The 12,962-nt window shown below is 40.4% G+C and overlaps 3 protein-coding genes across 3 annotated transcripts; 1 reads left to right on the top strand and 2 right to left on the bottom strand.

Moving 5' to 3' along the window:
- The first annotated feature begins 62 nt into the window (after window positions 1-62).
- LOC117485572 (zinc finger protein 239) lies at window positions 63-3,148 on the top strand. The gene is made up of 2 exons (XM_034134162.1): window positions 63-499; window positions 871-3,148. Exon 2 carries the CDS (start codon window positions 938-940, stop codon window positions 1,946-1,948), a length of 1,011 nt encoding a protein of 336 aa, XP_033990053.1. The 5' UTR covers window positions 63-499; window positions 871-937; the 3' UTR covers window positions 1,949-3,148.
- prmt2 (protein arginine methyltransferase 2) lies at window positions 2,818-8,825 on the bottom strand. The gene is given in 11 exon segments (XM_034134232.1): window positions 2,818-3,109; window positions 3,567-3,665; window positions 3,667-3,689; window positions 3,780-3,909; window positions 5,031-5,206; window positions 5,378-5,542; window positions 7,471-7,632; window positions 8,308-8,433; window positions 8,436-8,508; window positions 8,586-8,628; window positions 8,631-8,825. Coding segments are annotated over 11 exon segments (1,335 nt in total). The 5' UTR covers window positions 8,677-8,825.
- A 773-nt stretch (window positions 8,826-9,598) lies between these two features.
- On the bottom strand, window positions 9,599-12,956 carry ercc1 (excision repair cross-complementation group 1). Its single transcript, XM_034134252.1, has 9 exons — window positions 12,738-12,956; window positions 12,103-12,543; window positions 11,744-11,847; window positions 11,458-11,557; window positions 10,968-11,044; window positions 10,481-10,580; window positions 10,230-10,301; window positions 10,012-10,080; window positions 9,599-9,919 (listed from the first exon to the last, which is right to left on the bottom strand). Exons 1-9 carry the CDS (start codon window positions 12,795-12,797, stop codon window positions 9,857-9,859), a joined length of 1,086 nt encoding a protein of 361 aa, XP_033990143.1. The 5' UTR covers window positions 12,798-12,956; the 3' UTR covers window positions 9,599-9,856.
- Between the last annotated feature and the right edge of the window lie 6 nt (window positions 12,957-12,962).

Raw genomic sequence — 12,962 nt, 5'->3', positions numbered from 1 at the left:
TTGTACGAATCGAAACTTACGAGGGCAGCAAAATCAGTGCTATCACAGATAGTTTCTTGTGAACTCCCCAATGAAACGAAACTTTTCTGAGGGACGAGGAAGTCACTGTAGGATAGTATACCTCATTGATATTGACTTGGAATATGCAATAAATGCCCATCATATACTTGGTGTTGTAAAGTTTGCACACACTGATTTAATGTTGGATCATCATAACAATAATTTGTCCGGTATAACTCATTTTTAATTTAGGATGTGCAGACTCTCCTACATTAATAATGTCTCCTTCTCTGCGACGCATAGGCAATACAAGTTATTCCGCCGCACGCTAGATGTTGCTGCAGCCCCTGTGTCCGGTAAACAGCCCTTTGCAGGAAAAAGGAGGGCTCGAAATGCTATCACTCAGCCTTTATTTTACGGGTGTAATTACAGTGCTTAACTGCACTTAAAGGATTATTTCTATCAACAAATGCCCGTTTTCTTAGGAAGAAAGAACACGGTATGTAAAATCCCTTGTTTATGTGCCATTATTCGCATCGTAACATCGCATTGTTAAGGGCGAAGCCAGGCCTACACTGTAGTATCTGTTCTTCAGCAAGCTAGTGTATTTCTATACATCCATGGTGTTTCTGGTTTTCAATTGTGCATGCCGATTAGTTTTAGAACCGTTTAACAACACTCGTAATCCGGTCAGTTATCGTGCGTCATTAACAGGGAAGTGAAGAAAATATGATTATAATCGTCATCATATAATGGTTTTCCTTTTTTTATGGCAATAAAGCTGATAAGACACAGACTTTATACATGCATGTCTACCCTCAGCTACACCACTTTAAAGCACGATAAACATAATGTGTTTATCCCTTTCAGATGTCCCTATGATGTGTCACAGAATGAAAACCCCGCCCCTCGCCCCTGTGGTAATGTAGATAGCACCATGTTGGATAAAACCAGTGCTAAAGACCAACAGACTGGGCAGTGCTCGGACTGTCGATGCAGCCTTCCACAGCTGGACTCTGACACAACCTCCACTTCCTCCCCCCCTTCCAAGTGTGCATCCTGCCAGGCAGGCAGCAGCCTCCCTAACGGGCGGCGCTCACACCGCCGCCTCCGCCTGGACCCTCACAGCTGCAGCCTGTGCTCCAAAACATTCATCTCCTCCGCCCACCTGACCCTTCACCTGGCATCCCACAACAAGGAGAGGAAATTCAGATGTAGCACCTGCGGCAAGTACTTCCATCAGTCCTCCCACCTGATGGCACACAAGATAATACACAGCGGGGACCGGCCATTTAAATGCTCGGAGTGTGGCAAGACCTTCGGCCGGGCCTCACATCTGAAGACCCACCAGCGGCTCCACACAGGCGAGAAGCCCTTCAAGTGCACCTACTGTGACAAGTCGTTCACACAGAAGGCTGGGCTCCTGGCTCATGTTCGCCTACACACAGGGGAGCGGCCGTATAAGTGTGAGCAGTGTGGGGCCGGTTTTCGCTCTCTGCCCCTCCTGCTCTCTCACAAGGCTGAGGAAGTGTCGGGAAAGGTCAAACCAGTGCCAGTGCCAGTGCCAGTGCCAGTGCCAGCGCCAGCTCCGGCACAGACACAGAGTAGCAGCGAGGATCTGAAGTGTGGGGTCTGCTGCCGCACCTTTGTACGATCATCATACATCAGGCTGCACATACGCCTCAACAAAGGACAGCGGCCTTATCACTGCAAAGTGTGCAACAAGACCTTTGTCAAGCTGGATACATTTGTCAACCACTGTGACAAACACTTGAGGCAGAAACGTGCTAAGAGTGGGGTTACAGAGGTTCAAGACAAAGTTGTTAAACCCCCCATGTTTGTCCCGCTCTCCAGGCCTCCTTCTCCTGAATCCTTACCCACTCAGCCTTTATCCTCAGAGGTCAACACGCGCTCCAGAGCTAAAGCAAAGAGTAAAACAGAGCCATGACCAATGAGAGTGCATCCACAGACAAAAAAGAAATGTGCCATGACAGTTCTGAAAGAGACGAACACAACATTTGAAATTCAATAATTCCCAAAACGTTATTTTATTTGTATCAACATTAGTTTACTTTTTGTACAGACATTTTATTTAAAATAATGAATGTTATTTAATATCTCTAGTTAAAAATGGTAATGCCTATTTTAGCTCATTAGGATAATTAAGAATTTAAGTGGCATACAATGTTCACTCTAATCTTCGAATGTACAAAAATGATTAATCTCAAACCATTATCAATTATGGTTAATCTGTTTCTTGAACCTGTACAAGCCTTTTGGCATGTAAAACACTTGAACAAAGTAAGAATCATGTAAATTGAATGCCTATTGTAAAACAATATGCACATAAGAGTAAACATAAACATAAAATCTTCTCCTTTTTGCACCTGAGATCACAAATATCTGTTCAAAACAGTTTGTTGTTTCAGATTTCAACCATTGTCTTCAGCCCAATATTTAAATACGTTTTAATATATATAATACAGTTAAAATAATGCTCCTCTGTTCATTTGTAGCATGTAACTTCTTTGTTAATCGACCCTTTTGACATGGGTGTTCTGTAGTTCCCAGGCCTTTGACCGTCACACTTCATTCCATCAGCAGCAGCTCACAGCTCATATCCTACTGACCCTGAACTCAACACAAGAGGTTTTAAACTCTTTCCCTGTAGATCTCCAACACTTGCAGAGAATCCGTCACCTCCACATGGGGAAACTATTTTTCCCAACCTATGGACGGAGAGAAAAACCCCCCAAATGAACATCTCTAACAACAAGTCAAAGTCAAGATAGGACTATGGGGAGTCTAATGTATGAGTCACTTTGCATGAGTCACACATGTAACCACAATGTTGTATAGAATCAAAGAATCTACCATCAATGTATCAACATGTTTATGAATAAAGAGATTTCAAAGTGAAGAATAAATGTTTGCCTGGCCCTTTTCCGTTCCCCCCGTGCTGCTGTTAATACTCCAGTGCAGGTTGATGATCATGTGGCGTCTCTAGACGGGGTTCCTGCGCAGGACGATGGTTCCAGCGATTGAGTCTCCCTCCAAAACTCTGACCGGCCGGTCCAGCATGAACAGAGTCTGCTTCCAGTGCGTTGGCCTGAAGAAAATAAACAACTTAACACTGTCATGCATTAAAGTTTGTGACTTTTTGTGACACTTTAAGATTTTAACAACATTATTTGCACATAGATAAATACGCTAGCTTTTGTGTTTATTGTTTGGTGTATTTGTATTTTGCAAATTACAAATTCTGATTATTTAAATTATGTGTCAAGGGCTGTTAAAAATACTGTTCAGGGCTCAGGAGCACTGCTGTTAGAGAAAAAACTATCCTTCACATTAAAACTACACAACATAATATACACACATCTTTGTCTCTTTCAATTTCATGATAGATTAGGTATAACGAGCTAAGGCCTACAACTTTTCAGACTATACATTTGCTTTAGTTTTTCACTATTTCATAAGTATTATTGTATATGTGTATTTGAGTTGTATATCTTGAAAGCCACAAAGATCCTATACTAAACTAAAGAGTGAATAATTTGTTTTACTCAGAGTGAGGTCCGGTGTTTAACTGCACTGTTGCTACTCCTGTCTCCAGGCTTTCGAACTGGACAGTGAATCCATGATACACACCAGACATTTCCACCAAAATGAAACTGCCCCTTTATTTCCTGAGAAATGAAACACATGGCACTATCAGTTAGCATATCCAGCCTGTTTAGGGTGGAGCATTCATTGTATAAAAGGGAAATACCCAGCACCTCCAGGTCTCTGATCTGCAGAGTGTACATGTCCAGGCGCAGGACATCACAGGGAGCCGTGAGGCAGTCGCTGGGGTCAATGAGGTGACTGAACTTTGGCTTGGTGAAAAACTCCTGCTGTGCCAAGGGCCTGCAGAGATGAAACAGTATCAATAACTTTTGGAAATGAAGTTGATGAACCTGAAAATATAATTGAAACTAAACCGGGCAAAGGACAAATTGAAGTTCTGCACACATGTCATAAGATAACTAAGAAATAGCATAAAAGGTAAACAACGCTAGTCGCTGTATGCCTTACTAATTCTAATTTAAAGTGTGTGGTGTACTCTTTTGTCTAGAAACATTGGTAAACAGTAACAGATTACAAAAATGCTCATGCACTTAGTCACAACAGTTACTACTGGTAAGAAATGGTCTGCTAAATATGGACTGCTAAATGAGAAATAAAGTGTATAAAATACCTGCAACACCTTTCAGAACAAAATAATGTTATTTGAGACCATCGGATCTGATTGGACTCAATAATTCCTTCAGTGATTCACTTTTATTGTGTTGATTGCAAACCTTTACTCCAGTTCACCATGCTTTATTCACCCAAATATTTTTTACTATTTTGCATTGTGCAAAACACGCTGATGCGTTCATCAGGATGTCGCCTCATGCTGTTCCAGTTTGAACCACATCCTGCCCATTCTGGTAACTTTTCATTGAGTATTGTGACCACTTTTTATTTTTCAGGGCAACTCGAGGCAACTTACAAAGACGCCAGTTAGTTGCTGCCTGAGACCAGCTGCCTGCTGGTGGATCAGTCACACTGGATCTATTTTGAAAACACAATTACTGCGTACATATTGAGGGATTTATGTACAAATTGTGTGTATATTTGTAGAAATGTACATGGTGGGAACAAAGTTAACTGTGCTTACAATAATGAATCAACAGATTGCCGTGTGCTTGACATACAGTAAAATATTGTGGCATGTAGAGTCGATACAAACAAATGTATTCTCAAACAATTGAGAACTTTTGTGACCGATATACACTTTACTTAAATTAAAATGTGCTGTTCACAGTGAATGTGACACTAATTTGAGTTTTATTGCACTTCAAGAAAATGGTTGCCATAGATGTGGCTTCTATTCTGATTGTCACATCATGATCCCTCGCATCACTACCTGGCACCACAGATTATTATACTCAACGATTAAACTTTACATCTGGGATCAAGAACAGCTGAGTAGTGGATCTTACTGAAGAGGAGTAAAGTCCAGTCCATAGGGCTGCTCCCAGAAGGCCATCTTCTCTGCGTAAAACCTGTTGGCCTGACATGGCACCAGGGTGAGGGCTGCGGATGAGGGCCACATTACGCCGCCTTCTTTAAGCCAGCAGTCCCTGGCCAGCAGAACTGACTCCACCATGAACTCAAACTAGACCAGAGGGCGGAGAAACAGACACAGGACGAGGTATATTCAACTCTGAGTGGGACTGTGAGTGGAAGAGCATTATGGGATCTGAATACAACTTAAATACAACTTAAATAAAGCAGCTAAAGTAGAACAGATATTACCATTATACCTTGTGTTATTACTTATTATTGCCAGTAGGCAGTTTCCCATCCACTCAGACACCAGGATGTCCACCCGCTCTGGTAGATGGATGTCCTCAGCTCGTCCCTGGAGCACCGTCACCACCTCCTCACAGCCGTTCTGCTTCACCAGCTGTCTGGTGTACTCGGCCATGGAGCTCGCCTCCACAGCAAACACCTACAAATCCAAAATTAGACACTGCTCACCCTGGGGTTTGTTCCATGTAGCAATACACCTTGTCCAGCAGATGGGAGTATAAGTACACCAATGCCTGTGAGGATTTTTTTTTGTACATTATACTGAGATTCTGTCTTTCCACATTTCTCATATTTCCAACTTCCTATGGGTTGTTATTAGGTAATTTTGTTGACATTTTAGACATATACTTTGAGCTTTAAAATATACTTTCGGGAAAAATTCAATAATGCAATTATGAAATAATGTATATTAAAGGTAGGGTAGGTAAGTTTGAGAAACCGGCTCAAGATACACTTTTTGTTATATTCCATGGAATGCTCTTAACATCCCGATAGCAATGAATATCTTAAGTGCTTTGACAAAAAATCCATAAAAAAAATGTCATCTGTGGAAGCCGTAGTACTGTAAAAAGCACGACCAATCATTTTAGCCGGCCCGGCTAAAATAACTGGATGGCCTACCTGCCTGTCAGCCTTCCATGTGCACAAACTTATCTCGTGCCCTCATTGGTCATGTGCGCGTTCGTGTGTGTTGGAGGAGGGGCTCTATAGAGTGGCGAAGTCCCTCCCCTTCCGGTGGACCTCCATGGGACCTTATTTCGGAAAAATTATGTATTGAAGTCAATGGAGAGAGAAAGATTATCTTTCGATCCCGTTTGAATTGTGCCACAAATTACACATATGATGTTTGTCAATTTAAAAGATAATTTTGCAAGTCAAAAAAAAAAAAATGTGTCGTAAAACTGTGAAGTAACACATTTGTTTGTGTGAAACGCTCAATGAACTACATCTCTGGTCAACAACACACGTCACCAAGATGGCCGTCACTACTGTCTTGTCAACAAAACGATTGACTATCCTCACTATCACCACAATGAAACACATCCTGAAGAATGTCATGCAAAGCTGCCTGCCTGCCTTCCTTTGATTCTCTCTGAACTGCCTGGTCGTTTTAATGTTTAATGTCAACCATTTGTGCAGATAGCATGAAGTAGAGAAGATCGCCGATGCTAACGTTAGCGTTAGCATTTCTCCCCCGGGCTTAAATGGTGTATTATAGAATGATCACACCGGTGACAGTACTATTCAAAGGGTTCACGAAATATGACTACTACTCTTACTGTTTAACATTTTGGGTTAGTTAATGTTACTTCATGTTAAGGCTAATAAAAATGACAAGGCTGTAATGCTAACTAACGTGCTAGCTACTAGCTAGGTAGCTAACTTGATCAAGCCACTCCTGGTCCTTTCATCAGACGGGAAGCAAAAGAACGAGCAAGACCCATTGCTGGTATAATAACAACCTGGTACTAAGCACACAGGCATCTTGTTAAAGTTATCTTATCTTAGCCAGCGCCATATAGATAGATTATATCTATATTGCGCTGATCTTAGGTATCTGAATGGTGGAGGAAAACAATTGTGACATCACTTACGCGACTCTGGGATTTGTAGTCCTTCTAGTTACGTATTTTTCATAGTCTTATATTTCAAAAGTTTTACGACAAACTGTGACTTTTTTGACATGGAAATTATTTTTTAAGATTGACAAACATCATATGTGTAATTCATGGCACAATTCAAACGGGATCGAAAGATACGTTTTCTCTCCCCATTGACTTCAATGCATAATTTTTCCGAAATAAGGTCCCATTACCCGGAAGTAAGTGGGCGTGACTTCGCCACTCTATAAGGAAGTGGCAGATTTTCTCCGGTTGTGTATTTTCAAATTCTAGCGATCTCGAGTCGGTTTCTCAAACTTACCTACCATACCTTTAAGTGTCAAATGTGGTCTAATATCAAAACCCTTTGTTTTTCCAGCTGATAAGTTGTTAATACTTAATGGGAAATTCAACACATTTTACACAGTCTGTTTCTGTTTCCCACTAGCACTACTGTTTACATTACCTGTGAGGGGCGTGCCAGCTGAGCGCAGAACAGGCTGATGATGCCAGTCCCACAGCCGAGGTCCATCACCACCTTATTCCTCAGAGGAGCGCTGTTGCTGAGAATAACCTGCCTGTACACCTCAGTGCGCCTCCTATCTGACAGCATCTCCAAGTGAAGCCTCTGTGGGATAAGAAAATAAAATAAATAAAAAGTGATGAGAAAATACAGTTAGTGGTATGATTTGTGGATTTGACAAGTTAAATATGTGGAACATGTAACAAGTGATTTTAGGAACAACGTATAGGGATCAAATTGAACTATTAAGAATGTCCTCATTGTAAAACTTTCTGTGCACTTCATCTTAGGAAAATCTGATCGGCAAAGGTTTGTAAGTCAAAAGCTGAACAGCAGCATGTTCCATCTAATTCACATATCTATTCTGGGTTCTTCCAACATTGTTTGTGAATGTCTTCAATTTCTGAAACTCTCTGAATGTGTTCTTAAACACACCATATGCCCATAATGACATGTTTAAATATTGACCCATCTCACATCTTGCAGCAGATTCTCCACCTTCTGCCCTCAGGTTGGAGGTATAGGGTACTTTTGCACTTTGTACTAAATGCAATTTTACTCATGGCACATTGCAAACGCTGTTTTTGCTTGTACTTGTCGATAATAGAATGTGTTGCTGCCGTACAGTTGTGGTTGACGTTTATGTTATGGTCATGTGTACATTATGTTCCTCTGTTTTTATAATGTGCCAGAATTGTAATCCGGGCACAATAAAGATGTATTAAATTGAATTGAATTAGCATAACATGCATAACAGTGTGATCTTTGAACGTTTCTAACCAGGGTCCCATAACTGCCAAAGTATTCCTCATCTTGCCATGGGTCCTCCAGAGAGGTGTCCTCCTCCTCCTCTTCCTCAGCAGCAGGCAGCTGGCGCAGGTAGCAGGCGGGGACATACCCTGCGACCCCCTCTGCAGCTCTGCCCACCACCACTCTGAAGAAGTCTTGGCGTGCACGAGCAGCGTGTCCCCGCTGCGGAAACTACGAGACAAAAACAGCACAATTATAAATACCCGTCCGACTTTAAACTTTCCGGTACAGATGTGCAGTTATTAGACCAGGCGTCTGTGTCGCTGCCACCTCCAGTGAAATTAGACAGGGATACTCTTCAACAGATGCATCATCATCATCCTCTTTCTCTGTCAGCATGTCTGACGGCGCTGAATCGCCTGCTGTTTGGTTACCTGAAAGAAACAAGTGTTAACGAGGCCACACGGTGCATCGATAAGTTAAGACTGAATACTTTTGTGAAATGAGCAGTTAATATTATCATCACAATACTTCAACAGCATGAACACTTCCTGTTTTGACGTCAGTTTAAATTACTGTGCCTTCAGGTGCTGTCGGACACATTGTTATCATTGCTCGAATCGAAAATATACTGACATAATTCACGAGTTTCTATTCTAATGTTAAAAGTAATGAAACATAAATATTAAATAGCTCATGTTTAACATTCCACGTAAAATGTTTAAAAATATATATATAAGTGTTTGATCTGGTTATAACATCATATAATGCACATCAAATATTTTCTTCATTTTGTCACAAAATAGTTATATTCCAACACTCTATGCTCTTGTTACTGTAGGCTAATTAACATCTGAAGCATTCAAAGTAAAAGTGTATCATGGTGACTTCCAACCATAGAAACGGAATTTTAGAGGAGCACCTGAAGGCAGCACTGCGCTCTGGATTGGTGGGATAGAAACGACTTCATTGTTAAAAACTCTGACACTCTTCTTCTAGCACATATAAGAGAACGGTTACACAAATAATTACTACTGCATTTATTTTTCTCTTTTTTATTATTTTTTGAGTAGCATTAGTGCGCTTCTTAATTTTCAAAGTATTAACACCCAAGTAATTTAAATACAAATGTATACTTTAGTTATTAATTTCAGTCAGCGGAAGGTATAGGAGCTCACCCTTACCCTGCCACCAAAGTTACATTTCAATGTATACTATATACAATTATTTATTTTCCCTATTTTATGTGGATAAAAAAGACATGTAAGCACACTTGTTGTTTCTCGAGAACAAAGAAACTAAGAAATAATAAAAGGCACAGTTAACAGTATACAAACATAAAAAAATATGTATTTTCATTTAATAAAAGAATTAACATTGAACAAAACCATGACTTAATTAGGCATATATTCAGTGTGCAGCTCCAACAGCTTAATATTTCACACTTTATCTCATCACCTCAGTAGATCAAGCGTGTTTATTTAATTCAGTCTTCTGAAATGTGTGTTTTCTTTTGCTGTTCAACACAACAACCAACATTAAGGAGTTCTTGCCAGGAGCATGTCACACACTCTTTCTTTCAGCTGTCTTTTGTCTTTGACTTGAGGAAGGGCTTATGCAGCACATCATAGAGTCGCCTTGCCTGAAAACACAAAATGCCAACATAGTGCTTTTAGAAATGTTCCTTATGCCAGCTGTGTATTTATACCACGACGCACAGGTATTTTAACTCACTTTTTGGGGTCCAAGGCCTGGACAGAGAACCAAGTCTTCCTTAGATGCACTGATGATTCCTTCTACAGACTGATAGAAATGACAAAATACATCAACCCAAAAGGACAAGATGAATTCAGAGTACTCCATAAAATCAGCCTGTGGATATGCCTGTACATATTCACTGATTGTAGTGTAGCAGCAATTTGAGGAGAAATGTTCACTGAAGTGGTACTCACTGAGAAAGTGGACAGTAGGGTAATGGCATCGGTCTTGTTTATGGACTTCACAGTGGTGAGGCAATCAGTAACCTTAAAACAAACCAATCAAATCAGAAGTGCACCACTGTAATTGTATTGAATTGACCTCAGCATCCAGTTCAGTCCATAACACTGTAAGGTCCTCCGTATTTTTTTAATTGACAAAATTGTCAACAAAAAAATAGCAATGGACTACACATTCTTTAACGTGAAGACTTAAATCCACACACCTGCGACAGATAGTTTTTTTCAACTTGCTCCTTCAGTAAGTCTGCTGGTTTCTTTTCATATGACTTGTAGGTTTCCAGGTAACGGCCGGCCTCCTCTGCACTGTCAAAACAACACAAATATTACCTTTGTTTATTTATTATTTTCTAATTGTATTATGGAGGCACAGTGTTCCTTGCTCAACAGAAGCAGGCACATTAAATAGAGATCTGTTGATCCTGGTTCGAACCAACAAATATAATAAAACATATCTTATAAATGACACAATTAGATGCTTGAAGTTTTCAAGAATGTTTACAACCTCCTACAAACTTAAATTGCATTTCATGACACATTAAACATCAGAATATCAGTCTTTATCTTCTTATTGCACACTTTTGGGATATAAAGCCTAGGATTACAGAGAAGTATTTTAAAACTGTTTCCAACTATACTCTTCTCTATGTATGTTACTGTTCAGTCCTATTGGAAATCTGTTGCAGGTCGTACCTCCAAGCCAAGATCAGAGTGCAGTCAGCCATGATGCATATGCGAGCCAGCTCCTTCAACGTATGATGAGGGTCTTTCTGTAATAAAAAAACAATGTCAGAGAGAAAAACACAAATGCAATCTTGAATCTTTTTTAATGGAATTTATGTATAAAGAATTAGAAGGTTTTTGAAACACATCTGTTATTCTTTTTTATACAGCATCTAGTATTTGACATGTATGATTTCTTTCAATACAGTACTCTGAAAACTTTAGACTGGAATTACATTCTGTTAGATAATTGTACCGAGTCAAAAGGAACAGGGAGTACTCAACTGATGCAAAGTAGTAAAATACCCAGGAGAGCTTTAGATCAACGCATTATATTGCCCAGTACAAGTTAGAACTTTTTTCTTCTCAAAGCAAAGCACTTTTAGCTGTAACTTAACAAATTCTGACTGAATTATTATAACTTGTCAATGTTTTGATCACAAAACCACTTTTTACTTACCACATCTACTTGAACCAGCAACACTCGCAGGGTGAAAGTCTGTCCAAGCAGTTTGAGACGATCGTGGATATAGTTGGGATTGAGATTGTGATACCTCAGACTTCAAGACAGGCCCCAGCATCAGTGTTTCAGCAAAACAGAACAAGAGAGAAAATTAAAATGAAAAAAGTTGTATTTTGCACAATAAATTCGAAAAAGAATATCTCCTCTACAAACAACTCTTATTAGTCTCACATACAGTATACAGACACACACATACACTCTTCTTGAGGTAAAGAAAACACACCTGAGAAAGAGAGCACAAGTTGTCTGGCCCAGGATATAGTCTGGTATGGCCTCACCAAACTCCCAAGGGACACTCCTCACAAACTTCAGGATTGGATTTCCCCTCTGAATTGGTATAAAAAAAATGCAGAGGGATACTTACTGTTTAGCAAGCAAATAACAAGCAGGAGAACAGTCATATTTCCACACTAATGGGCACAGTATCAACAAACTGATGATTTATGAGTAAACCTTTTGACTCTGTATGGGAATGAGTGTGTGCAGAGGGTGAATGTATGGATGAGGAGCTGGTGTTTTCATTCAGAAACCTAATACATAATGTTGCATTGAGCCAAGAGGCACATACATGTTGATGCATACCTGCCGGGGACTGACAATAATGCTGCTCCCAGACCCCACTGGTTTTGGCCCCAGGTTTAGACTTGGATATGACCTTTGACAATTCCCCTCTTCCTGGTGTGTGCCATCATCCACCTGTGTCTTCTCACTATTCTTAGCCCCATCAGATCCATCTTCAGTCCCTTTAGCAGGGTCCTGAACTGTTTCACATAAGCCTGGGGCAGAACGCACTGAATCTGAGTCACTTTGCTTCAGATTGCTGTCTCCATCTCCTTCAGTCCGGAGCAGTTTGGAGGGACCCACTCTTTGAGGAGGACCAGCCACACTGCTTTTACTCTGGACGACATAATCTGCATAGGAAATAGGCTGGTCCACTGGTTCATTGGCAGGATTTGTTGAACATGAATTTGATGCGGAGGTGTTTTGTCCTCCTTTAGACGAAGCTTGAAACTGGGGCTTTGGCTGGAACACAAACAAATGAAAAATCCTGTCAGAGGCTCGAGAATTATGAAATGAATCGTGAAAAACAGAGTGGCTAACTTGGTTAGCAATTTAAAATGTAAGGAATGTACTAAAAGTAACGTTAGTTAACAGATGAACAACTAGCTAGCTAATTTCTAGATGCTGTACAAAGTTAAGTGTAGCTAAATACAGACCGGTGTTCTTTCTTTGGTGAAAGCAGAGTCATCCAGGTTGATGTTAAACCTCTTCTTCATGTTTTTTAGCTGCTTAATGGTTTGCTAGGTAACACCATAGGTTACTGCATGCCACTGAAGTATATTTCATACAATTCTCGCAAAGTAAACCACTATCCTCTCGCTTTGAGAACTACTGACACTGGAGCTGCAACAACAACATTACCACTTCCCAGCGCCATATAG

The sequence above is a fragment of the Trematomus bernacchii genome, unplaced genomic scaffold (genome assembly GCF_902827165.1).
Source record: "Trematomus bernacchii unplaced genomic scaffold, fTreBer1.1, whole genome shotgun sequence".
NCBI lineage: Eukaryota > Metazoa > Chordata > Actinopteri > Perciformes > Nototheniidae > Trematomus > Trematomus bernacchii.
This window is presented reverse-complemented; position numbering and strand designations above follow the sequence as displayed.